This window comes from Gossypium hirsutum, chromosome D01, assembly GCF_007990345.1.
Source record: "Gossypium hirsutum isolate 1008001.06 chromosome D01, Gossypium_hirsutum_v2.1, whole genome shotgun sequence".
Classification (NCBI taxonomy): Eukaryota; Viridiplantae; Streptophyta; class Magnoliopsida; order Malvales; family Malvaceae; genus Gossypium; species Gossypium hirsutum.
The window spans coordinates 64,900,207-64,912,763 of record NC_053437.1 but is presented as its reverse complement, the minus strand read 5'-3'; the positions used below and the strand labels follow the sequence as shown (position 1 = coordinate 64,912,763).

General features: G+C 35.2%; 3 protein-coding genes across 9 annotated transcripts; all 3 read right to left on the bottom strand.

The window, feature by feature from the left end:
- Nucleotides 1-98: 98 nt before the first annotated feature.
- LOC107891541 (receptor-like protein 49) lies at nt 99-1,454 on the bottom strand. Its single transcript, XM_041086427.1, has one exon. The coding sequence runs from the start codon at nt 1,452-1,454 to the stop codon at nt 99-101; it is 1,356 nt and encodes a 451-aa protein (XP_040942361.1).
- Nucleotides 1,455-1,488: 34 nt separating this feature from the next.
- On the bottom strand, nt 1,489-1,992 carry LOC121213621 (receptor-like protein 7). Its single transcript, XM_041086426.1, has one exon. The coding sequence runs from the start codon at nt 1,990-1,992 to the stop codon at nt 1,489-1,491; it is 504 nt and encodes a 167-aa protein (XP_040942360.1).
- A 1,954-nt stretch (nt 1,993-3,946) lies between these two features.
- LOC107891542 (RNA polymerase II C-terminal domain phosphatase-like 2) lies at nt 3,947-11,390 on the bottom strand. Of its 7 annotated transcripts, XR_005909669.1 has the most exons (18): nt 10,900-11,390; nt 10,354-10,824; nt 9,786-9,996; nt 9,356-9,513; nt 9,185-9,255; nt 8,987-9,092; nt 8,808-8,897; nt 8,413-8,545; nt 7,907-8,313; nt 7,776-7,833; nt 7,196-7,329; nt 6,887-6,940; nt 6,538-6,634; nt 5,973-6,127; nt 5,734-5,874; nt 5,304-5,377; nt 4,573-4,690; nt 4,317-4,479 (listed from the first exon to the last, which is right to left on the bottom strand). XR_005909669.1 is itself a non-coding variant. In XM_016816376.2 (16 exons), the coding sequence occupies exons 1-16, from the start codon at nt 11,167-11,169 to the stop codon at nt 4,371-4,373; spliced, it is 2,598 nt and encodes an 865-aa protein (XP_016671865.1). In that variant the 5' UTR covers nt 11,170-11,390; the 3' UTR covers nt 3,947-4,370. The 7 variants fall into 7 exon arrangements, 2 of the variants coding, with proteins under 2 accessions (XP_016671865.1, XP_040943703.1); XR_001682247.2 differs by lacking the exons at nt 4,573-4,690; nt 5,734-5,874 and adding an exon at nt 3,947-4,186 and having other exon boundaries at nt 4,281-4,479; XR_001682248.2 differs by lacking the exons at nt 4,573-4,690; nt 5,734-5,874 and adding an exon at nt 3,947-4,182 and having other exon boundaries at nt 4,281-4,479.
- Between the last annotated feature and the right edge of the window lie 1,167 nt (nt 11,391-12,557).

Genomic DNA, 12,557 nt, shown 5'->3' with positions numbered 1-12,557 from the left:
CCCCTAAAATTATTGGGTGCTAAGTCAAAAATATGAAGCATTGATCATCCACTATTACTTCCAGGGCAATCAATGTGACCGTTGAAGTTGTTGGATCGTTAAACAAGGACACGCAACATGGTTATATTCTTCAACTGGCATGGGAACGAGTCGTTGATTTGATTGTTGCCGATGTCTAAAATCTCTAGCATTTTGCAATTCCCCAATGATTTTGGAACCTCTCCTTCCAATAGGTTTTGATTAAGATTGAGAGTTTGTAACCTACAACTTTTTGAAAAAGTGTCAGAAATGATGCCACTCAGATTGTTTCGCCTTAGATTCAGTACTCCAAGAGATCTGCTCATCTGAAATAGGCATTGAGGAATTGGCCCACTCGTGGAATTATTAGATAGATCAAGTACTTGAAGATTTGTATGGTTGCATAATGACTCAGGGATACTCCCATGAATGTTATTATTTGGGAGGGAGAAGAAAGAAGCAAACTGGAGGGAGTCACCAATATGAGCTGGTAAAACAAAGCTGAAATTGTTGTCTGAGTAATCCAGATAGGTGGCATATGACGGAAGAATTGGAACTTGCCCTTGCACTTGGTTGCCGTGCAGGTCAAGAATCCAAATACCAGAATTTATGTTCTTCATAGGACTTTCAAATCCTACAAGAAAGTTCTGAGAAATATTTAGGTACCAGAGATTTATTGATTTCCAAATCCAATTGGGTATTTCTCCATGAATCTGGTTGTTTGACAGGTCTAGGTAATTTAAGCTGTATTGATTTTTCAAGAAACCAGGGAACTCTGTTAAGTTGCAAGATGCCAATTCCAATGCGGTATATGTGGGAAAAGAAGGTGGGGAGATATTAGTAGCAGGGGCATCAATAGACAACCTGTTATATGAGAGGTCAAGATCAGAAAGATTCCTTAGGTTTGGAAAGGCACTCATTGGTATCAAACCGCTGAAGTTGTTTGAAGAAAGATCCAGTAAAGTGAGACCATGGAGTTCAAACACAAACATTGGAAATTGCCCTTGTAACTTGTTGCTGCTAAGATCAAGAGTACCAAGCAGTGAAGAGGCCTTACCATGAAGGTCACCAATGCTGCCATTGAATTGATTTTGGGAAAGGAAAAGTCTCCGCAGTGATTGAATCCCAAACAAAGTTGGTGGAATGGTTCCACTTAGCTTGTTGTTACTTAAGTCAACAATTTCTAGCTTAGAAAGGCCTGACCAGTCAGTGGAATGAATTGTCCCGCTTAACTGATTATCACCAAGGTTTAGCTCTCTAAGATTTTTGAATGATGAGAAAAATGGTATAGGTCCTGAAAGATAACAGTCGGACATGCTCAACACTTGCAACTTAGTGAACGGCAATAAGTCCCGACACAATTCATTCCCTGTAGCTGATATAGTTATGCCGTCAAGATAGAGAAATCTTAGCCTTGTGAGGTTTTGAACAAGCATCTCTAGGTTTGGCTTCTCAAGTTTCAATGATGTTTTAGAAATTGGAAATGCAGAAAAATCGAGTGACCAACCTTGTCAAGCGTGAAATCTCAACTGGGATTTGCCCCTTAAAGCCAGAATAGGACAAATTAAGATAACTCAAATTCTCCAACTTATCAAAACCAGTAGGAAAAGAGGTCTTGAACCAATTAAAAGCCAAATTGAGTCGCTGAAGGTGTTGAAAACGGAAAAGACTACTTGAATCGTCAATTGGACTTGAAATTCCTCGAATGCTCAAATCAAGACCGATAACATGACCACCAGCATCGCAACTTACACCTTCCCAGGAACAGCAATCCTTAGTTTGATTCCATTTCATTAGCCTTCCTAATGGGGTAGCAAAAATAGTAGAACGGAATCTGCCGCTCAAATTCAATTCGAGCAACAATTGTCTCTGATCGCTTTGACATTGGCCAGAAACTAAAACCAAGTTGCTAATGCTAAAGAAAATTGCAAAAAATGAATTGAATAAGAGCCACGAAAACAGTAGAGTCCTCATATTTTCTTTTTTGTGAGGTTATTGAAAAATGGAGAAAAACTGTAAGGCATGTTGACAATAAAAAGGAATGGGGGGAGGGAGAAAGCTAGGATGCTATAGTAGTATAGTATGAATGCTCAATACTGCAGTGTAGACCAAAAAAATTTTTTACATTTGATTATTGGTTTCAATCATATTGGAAATTATGGAAGACCTCATTCAAGGTCTCTGATATGCAACTTACAGAGTGCTTGGAGGGACCTTTACTGGCTTACACATTGAACTTTCCTTCCATTCTTCTTATACCAAGAATAAAAACACGTTTTTTTTTTCAAAATAAACATAGATCCCTTAATTCTACCAAAGAATAATAGATATGGGATCTTTGGTCCCTATATTGCTTTTATCTATGTCTAATAACTTCTTGTTGACTGGTTCATTTTTGCACAAGTGGATCAGCCAGACAAACTTTAAAAGTTGGACTTTAAAAAATAATAAATCATGGTGTGGAATAATACACTAAATTAATATACTTGATAATAAGAAAATTTTGGAAAAATAATAATAATACCTAATGGTAAGCAATTTTTTTATTAAAAAAATGACTAATGCTTTTGTGTAAAAATAAATGATCCATAACTCTTCTATCAATGTTTAACTTTCATCCATTGCATTAACCATTCATTTTCTTTTTATTTTAAGTAACCATTCTTTATTTTATTTTATTTTTTTGAAGCAGAAGTAACCATCCATTGTTTTTATTTATATTTCATGTTCATGCATTGCTTTTACAATTATCTTTTTTAATATTTTATCGATATTTTATTTTTATCCATGACCTTTATTAATACATTTCATCAATTTATTTTTTTTTTTTAAATTATTTGAATTATTTTTTTATGTGAAATATGAAAAACTTGATATTAATAATATGAAAAGGTTAAAAATTGAATGCAAAAGAAAAAGAATTCAACTTCATTTTAAAATAATAAAATAATGTTTCTAAAATAATATTCTTTCAAAATTAGAAAAAAAATAGCATTTAGTGTAAATGTTCTCTATAACATATTTTTGGAACAAAGAACCCAACCTAAGATAATAAACTTAAATGCTCAAGGAATAAGCAACCCAAGAAACCCAAACTTCAAAAACTCTTAAATAGTACCTATTATAGCATTACACTTAATTCAACAAACACCCGATGCAAAACAAAAGGGCGGGCAATGGAGTAAAATCCCCGAGCATGACCTTGTCGAGCTAAGAACAATAGCCTTGACTAGTCAAAAACAAGCACTCTCATGTAAAAAGATAATCCACGGATAACCCAAAAATATAAAGCAAAATTCATTCAACTATTCCATTATTCTGTCTATTGACATAAACATCGGAATGTATCGTGGAATATAAACTCCAACGCCCCTCTACTACACCTCATGTGGAACGTAAACAGGACTAATTCTCAAATTTTATCCAAATGCAGTGAGAAATTATAGGACCATGAATGCCAAAAATACATCGGCAGAGATGGGACGATTTGGATTATATTGAAACTTGAACAGATTTTGAATGTATTTTTTCATACAATAAACTTTGAATAGGCAAAGGCATAGAGACAAGTGTATGGGAAGAGGACCACCATGGGTGCATTTTCTAGTTAATTAACTAGGATACCTTTATGCTTAGTTTGCTTAATTTTTCTTGTAATTCTTGGATTGAAAAACTTGGCAATGCTTCATTTTTATTTAGATTCGTTTCTGCTATTGAATTTTAGGGTTCTCTTTTGTGCTGTCTCAAGTGAGAAACTTGTGAAAATGAAACATAACTAAAATTTATTACTCATAATTTTGTCCTCTCAATTATAACTTAAATTTGATTAGCTATCATAATTATCACACTTTGTCACTTTTATGCAAATATTTAAAATTTTAGAAACTTACCACTAACCACAAAAATGAGAAATGCTAATTCCACGATGAATTTGAAACTTCTTGACAGTGAATGGTATAAAAGGAGAATACATCAAATCTGCAAGTACCAAAATATACTTGCACATGCATATGCAAGCAAGAAGAGATGCAGAGAAGAGGAAACAATTTACATTTTAAGTCGGATTATCAGTGATCTAGAATGTAAATTACCCGAAGAGAAGAGATAGGATTTGGGCCGAAAAATTCGTATCGGTCATTGAAATTGTGATCTGAGAATAAAGCTCTGCCTTCGATCATACACATTGCAGGAAATGTTAGGTTAAAAAGGATCACAAAAAAATTTAAAGATTGCCTCCATATTTCCAGAAGAGATCTATTTACCTCAGAATTAGTTATAAATTCTAATTCTGCAAAAAAGGTTGGTATCTGCTACGCAAAATTCATGTCATCTCAAAACCTTCTCATGGCTTGTCATGAAATGGTATGCTCATTTTTCGGTTGCCGTGAGGATGATAGACTACTTCCTAATCGACGCAGAACTCCTTCCTTTGACCGTTTGCTCGGCATAGATTCAGACAATCTGCAAATAGAGATAACTAACGTTAAGAAGCAAAACATTAGTTTCTTAAAGCCTCAAAGCTCAAAAAAAAATTTCCCATCCTTTGATGCTAACTACTATTCCATTCAAAAAGTGAGTCCACGTTGGTGATGGATAGACGAGAAACGAGGGAAGTTTCCACAATGAAACCCAGTCACTGTCTGATGAAGATTTGCAATAGCAGTCCTAACTCCTAATCGTAGATAAAAGTGCAAATAAGTAAAAACATCTCTCTGATGTAAAAGCCATGCAAACCCTAAGATATGGAACAAAAACACTGGAAAAGATGAGGTTCTGAGTAAGAATGACATGGGAAGGCACATGAGCCTTGAACGTAGACATGTTAATTCTGATTCGAACTCATAAATCCAACCTGGTCAACCGACCCAACTCTACCCAATGTAACCATAAGAAGCCAACAACCCAAACCTGTTCAACCCGAACCTAAAACAATTCAAATTTGAAAATTGAAACAACCCAAACAGAAAATAATCTGACTCGAAAAACCTTAGCTTCAAACCTGAATGACTCAAACCCAAAATAACCTGAACTTGGAACGACCCCAACATGAAATTGATCTGAACCGAAGTGACTAAAAAATTTTAAAACACGAATTGACCAAAGCCAAAACTAATCCCACTCACCCAATTGACATATCTACTTGAATGTACTTAAATATGCCACTTAAATAGATAGAACTCAGTCAGCACTTGGTCAGTGAACCCTACTTTCCATAATTTTCAAGGCTAAGGGCATAAATACATCCTACAAATACAAGAGTAGATACAAAAGGAAAACATATATACCTTGGTGAATTCGCACGTTTTTCAACTGGTTGATTTGCTATACTGGATGAATTACTCCCAGGTTCTTCAGCAGCCTGATATTTAGTCATCAAACAAACAAGTCGGTCAATCTATACCAGCTGAAATCACTGATTGCAATCTTTTCCGATCATTCACGAAAACAAAAATAATTATTAATAAGCCATTCTAAAACCTGATTTCAAGTCTCCAAGTACATAAATCAACTCATTTTACTTGAGAACATGATTGCTTGTAAACATCTCCAAGTATATAAATCAAACTCAGTAATCATGGGATATTAGCAGAGGATTCACATTCAAGGAAATTACGTCCATGATATTACATCTACAAGAGGGAATAAATATCTGAAAGAAATGTACTGGGAATACTTGGATAATGGGCAAACTAAAGACTGACACCAAGCCCTTACCTCTTAAAAGGATTAAGTGAGCCAATTAAGGCAACAGTAGCAGACAATAAGCTGGCCCACTCTCCTTGAAGAGTTTTAGCTCTTACATCTTGGTGCAATTCAAAGAGGAGTGGTTTCTCTCCGTATAACCACTACCTATATCTGGAAAAGTTTTGCCCAGATACTGTTTATCCAAGCATCACCTTTCTATAAACAAAGAAATCAAATCAAGTAATGAAAGCATCATCAGGAATGCCCACCTCAGAAGTATTATCTTTAGGAAAACCTTCTTTTATTGCTTCATTTGATGCAGGATTCACGTCCCATAGAAATCCATTTTCAGTTCCAAGAGAGAGATTATTGAAATCTCTATCCACAGCTCCCGAACGAGGCGCTATATATGCTACATATTTTTCTGAGATGCCATGTATATAATTAGTTAGGTACTTCCTGCACCTTCACTTGATGTCATAGTTAAGAAAAACACAAACTGGAAACAAAAAAACCTGCATAATCTACTAATACACCCGTATTATAACACAATCATATTTTTCACCAAGTATGATGCATGAAAATATGCATATCCATGGCCCTAGAAGGTTCCAAAAAGCACTAAAAGGTTTAAACTCCTTTCATGAAACTAAATAGAACTCATGGGACCTTTGAGAAAGTTAAAAAAGACGAATACAATTATAGCCCAAGGACTATATTCCTTATCATTCATTTCTGACCAATCATATTGAAACCAAGGTGCATGCTTCCAGTCTTGAAACAAATAATTATAATAACAAGTACAGCAAGACAAACAACCAAGAATGAACGCACCTGCTAAATTATGAAGAGCAAGCTCAGCAGCTTGCTGCTGAGCATCCCTCCTTGTCTTGCCCATTCCAACACCAATCTTCTCCCCAGTGAATAAAACCTAAATAAAATAAACTGGAAAAATGAGATGCTTTCTGAAAAGTCAAAACAAATTCACAAACTACAATCAGAGAAGGTAAAGGAAATAAGGGAACAAAGAGTATTAGTGAAGCTAGTTTCAAGAAAAAAATACATGTCAATACCACAAAAAACAAAGCATTTTCACAATATTACAAGGCGCAAACACAGTTGAAAATTCAGATCAATCCAGAAGAATTCCATTTATTAGCAAGGAAGTACAGCTTTCACTGACCTCAACAGAAAACTGCAAATCCTTACTGGTGCTTACCACAGACCTGAACTCAACCTGTAAAATACAAATTTGAAAAACAGTAGATAGATTAAACAAGGCAATCAAGCTTAACTATAAATAATCATGCACCTAAAGAGCTGGTCTCCCCTCTATTGTTTTTTGTACACTACTTTACGCTCATCAGCACCATTCACAAGAAAAGGACCCATAAATAAATTGTGACAGTCGTACTCATGAATGGTCATTGAAGTCGTATACGATAAAAAGGAAATTTAATGGATGAGATCCTAACCCTCAAAGTAAAGGTACCTTTGAACCACATCTTCGTCCAATTTCGTGTAGAACACCTATCGACAAATGGGAGGGTAGAAGATTCATTTTTCCACCTTCAGACTGCAATTCTCTAGTAATAGAAGGCAGATGATTCTGAGTTCCACCTATCTCTGCAAGTGAATTCAAACAATCATTTACGGAAGTTACCACCCAGTTATCTAAAACCGCCTTTACTCCAAACAATAATAATAGATGTTCATGACAAACCTTGGAATCATGTCCTTCCACAATATCTAAATTCATCTAATTTAATGCAACAATACAAAAAGACCCAATTCAACTCCTCCATTCCATGTTCAACTCTTCTACCTGCTTTTTGATTTTCTAGACAGCTTCTTTTCTCATTTGAACGATTATTTATCTATTACACTTTAACAAGCATATTTATCTCCATATACTCCACAACTTATCTGCCATGCATAGTAGCTCTGATTATTCGTTATTCAAACTATTTTACCTAGTAACATATTTACAAGACCACAAGCCTCCTTTCAATAGAATATCAATATCATGCAACAACTGAATGACACAAGACAAGCATAATAGCTTCAGAAACCTGATAAATGAGCAGTAGGCAGAACATTCTGCTTCGGTGTATCAAGTCCAGTACGTGCCTGAAGCATACAAGATAAAATTTAGGATGCGCACAGGTTAAATGAGATAATTCTAGAGGAATTTTGATCAAACCTCTTCAATCTTCACTTGGGATGCATACGATGGTAAACCAGTGGAAACAGAACCAGGTGCTGTATGAGGAAACGGATTCTGATAACCTCGCAATTTATCAGATTTTATTACATCAGATTCTTGTGTAGTGCCTGATGGTCGATCATTTAGATGCGATTCATTGATGTCTTCTTCCACCAACCAACCTCCCTGAGGCACTACTGATGATGATGATGTCTGTATCGGAAATTTAGGTAGGAGTGGAGGTTGGATCGAGCTCTGATTCCTTAAGTCTAAACTCTGTTTTATGCCAAGGGCTCTTCTCTTCATGTCATAATCACCTTCACTACCGTTGTTATCTCTTCTTACAGAAGCTCCAAGCATCATAGGATTTGAAAGCAGACCAGGAGCTCCAAGTATACTAGGTTCTAAGATAAAGTTAAAAGTAAAAAAATAAGGCCAAATACACTCCAACCCAGTAAATAATGCCTTCTGCTCAAAACAATAACATTAAACTGAAATCCTACTCTGAGAAGGCAATGGTGCTACTGAAGATGCAGGACCAACAATATCTGTAACAGGAGGCTGAGAGGTTTCAGACCGCAACTCAGGGTTACTTGTAACTGGACGAGTGGAAGAGTCCAAAACATGCTTCTCCTCCTGAATAAACTATAGATATTATAATAATGAAAATTAAGGGAAAAAACACATTTCAAATAATAAAAAACTCAAAATGGCAACACACATCACTAGAAGCAACTGAAAAGAATGAACATATCCAAAAGATGGCAAAGTGCAACACAACGTTATCATGTGTATAGTTTATTAATTGTTGTTAGAGCATTTATTCAACAAAAGTAGTATCCAGACCAAGGACAATTGGCAAATTTATATTCATTCACCAAGTAACTACCAAACTTACAGACTGATTCATCCTCCGCTCAACTTCAGCTCCGTTCATTCCTTCACAGATAGGAGCTCCATTGTTCCCATTTGAAGCAAAACTAGCTTCCTGCAATCAGTGACAAGTAAATACTTGAAATGCAATTGGAAATTCAAAGATTCTCATAACTAATTATCATATATGGTCAATTTAAGTACCTCTGACATCAAATAGTTGCTCACATCAGGGGCAAGAGGCAGATTTACCACCTCATCTTCATAAAAAACTTCAGACATCTTCCGCAATACATTGTCATCAAACTCTCTAAATAAAACATACCATCAGAAGTTAGAAATGCAGACATCAAAGGATGATAATCATGGATAGCCATCTACCACACAAAATTAATGGCTTACTTGAAAAACAAACCCCTGGCATTGCATGCAACATTTCTTGCGACACAGAGGACTGGAACTGCATTTGCTGTCTAATAAAGAGGGAAAAGATTTTCCAAGAAAAAAATCAGAAAAGGAAAACAATATCTCAGATTATTAATAAGTTAGCTCACAAATAGGAACAGCATGTACCTCCGCCTGAGGAGCATAATACGGAGCAAATGGGGGAACTACATGAACTCGAGGTTGATCCTTATCCTCCCAGACCTTTGAACGATCATCAATTACCATTGCCATCTGTGGATGGCATTTGCCATCACGGAACACATTTAGCAAAGATTTCCTGGAACCTGTAATAGTCATTAAGAAAACAAAAAGACATTACATGGTTGCTAAAGCAGTCAACAAAGTAGTAGCACCAACAAGAAAGGGAGGCTACCTACTACCACTACAGGTTCATTGCTTGAAGAGACAATTTTCACATATGCTAATAGAAAATTAAGAATCAGAAACTCAGATTCCAAAAAGAATTAGAATTAATTTCTAAAATTTCATCATTTGAATGATAGCACACCATGACTCAAGTGCAAAAGAAGATAGTTAAACTCGTTAATCAACTTGCCAGATTTGACACAAACAACTCGGTCCAGTAGTTGTTTTGAACCTATCAGATGTGCCCCAGGATCAAGAAGCCTCCACATCTCTAATGCATAATCTCTTTCAGCCATAGTACAAACATATACTTCAAAGCGCTTTCGGCCTTTCGCAGTCAAATAGCTTCTCAATTCATCCCACGCTGGTCGTAACCTCACCAGCACACTGGTATCCCGAATCTGTACAAAGAAAACTATTCATAAATGAGAAAGCATACACAACTTCATATTCCAAACAGAATCCTTATATTCATCCATTGTTTCACGTGTTACATTAAGCACTTATCAAAATGCCTATATCACGGAAGGACGATCAGCTCAGTAAATTCCAAATGATACAACATAAATCCCAATTTATTTTTATCCGTAAAATATGCCAAAAAGGGATGGAGCTTCTTTGTTCTAACTTCTAAAACAACCGATGGAATCCATATCGATATTATGTTTCTATGAACAATCATTGGAGAACACAAATCCACTAATATATAAACAACTAAATCAACAAAAACACATCAAGTCAATAATTGTTTCTCTAACCTCAGGATTGATACGAGTAAGGACAATATTTCTGTCCTGCAACCTAATCACAGGCCGAACAACTTTCTCATGGCCATCAGACAAAGGTGGAACCTCTTCCATCTGAACTTTAAACATTTTTCCATTATCAACAACACAATCACTCTCCGCGTACTGCTTCAACAGCAACCGATCATCTATATACCTTCTCAATTCAGCCGACATCCCTGAAAGACGAATCGGATCACTCTCCCGCGCAATCCAACCCCTAAGCACTTCGATCCTATCCTCAAACGACTTCATCGTGTTGGCAACAATCAACGTTTCATCGAGATCGAAAACAATCGCGAGACACCTCAAGTTAAGCATCCCTAAGCAAGAATTGTACAGTCCCGTAGAAACCGAAAAGCACCAAAAACAAGGAAACTTCTTCTGTTTACTCGGCATTGCCACTAAGTGCACCTCTTCATCTCCAACCAAAACCACCGCCGTCTAAAAAAAACCACAGTCAAAACTAATTAATTAAATTATTTTTAAAAAATATATATTTAAAAAATTAGAGGAAACCTTGAATTCGTAAAAGCAAGAGGCGTGAAGATGAATCAAATGCGGCTGTTCTACGGGAAAAGGGGATTCGAGCTTGCAACGAACGGGAAATGAGGAAATCGTGTGGAGAATCGAAAGAGGAATGCATCGTTCGCTGGTAGGGGAGATGTGGTGGATACGAATCTCGTTATTCGGGAACTGGAAATTCGAGTCCGTGATAGGGATAGTGTTCAGTTCACCCAAAAAAAAGTCTCCATGATACACCATGGATTTAAACCCTAATCGACTCATTTTTTTCTTTAAAAAGGCGAAAAATTCAAAATCCCAGTTGGATTCGATAATATTAAGGAAGAAAAGTGGGATGGTAAAACAGTAAAATGTAAAGAGATTTAAGGCTTAAAGATTAAAGAAGAATCCGTGAAGTGAAGTTCTTCATTACTCTCTCTCTCTCTTTTTCCTCTCTCTCTTTGTATTTTTTTTCTCTCCCCCTTTGGTTTTTTTTTTTTTTTGTTTTTTGGCTGGGTTTCAAAGTATTTATAGCGGAAATGATGGGTTCGTTTAAATAGGAGGTGAGGTTTGGATGAAATTACGAAAATACCTGGATGTACGGTCCTGTTTGGGCCAGTGAAAATCCGAATCTGATAAATGAAAATCTTCATGATTTTAGTTCTCCGTAACCAAATCCCAATCGTAGCACGTTAAACGTTGATTTTTAAGTTTTAGCTTAGTTTGAGATTTTGATTGAATTTTATTAAATTTATTTTAAAACATAAAATTAGATGGTTAACTTAAAAAAAAAAGTTAAATTACAATTTGGGGCTTGAATTTAATATTTTTTATATTGGAGTATATTTTTTTCTAAATTAAATCTTAAACTTGACATTGTTCTCGCATTAGAACTTGAATTATAAAAAAAAAAGTTGTTAGAAAAGTTGGACAAAAAGTCCATGCCCTAGTATTAGAAGAGTATTAGAAGAGTTGTCAAGTTCAAGCCCTTAAAAGTTATTCCCTTTAAAAAATGGTAAACTACCAAAATAGTTACTTTTTGTTTATCTCAGGCTACATTTTAGGCATTTATGTTTGAAATGTTACGTTTTAGTCATTTACATTAACGTGTTGTAACATTTTAGTCACTGAGTTGTTAATTGTCGTTAAAGGTATAACGGTAAGCTGACGTGGTACATTAAATCATCATTTCAAACAAAAAATTTAGGTTAAAAAATATAATTGGTCCTCATATTTTTTCGCTTTGAGAATAAAAAAGGAAAATTAAAAGAACATAAAAGAAAAAAATTAAATTACTCAAAATAAAAAAATATGGAGACCAATCGTATAATTTAACCTAAATTTTTTGTTTAAAATGATGATTTAACGTGCCACGTCAGCTTACCGCAACACCGTTAATGTCAATTAATGGCTCAGTGACTAAAATGTTACAACACGATATTGTAAGTGACTAAAACGTTACATTTCAAACATAAGTGACTAAAATGTAATCTGAGACAAACAAAAGTGACTATTTTGATAATTTACCCTTTAAAAAATACAATAATCAAATTACGGTAAAAGTATCATATAAGCCCTTGTATTACGAGTCAAATTGCATTTTTTCCCTTTTACTCAAAAAATAATCAAATTAATCCATATATATATTAGATCAATGAACAAACTTATCTTTT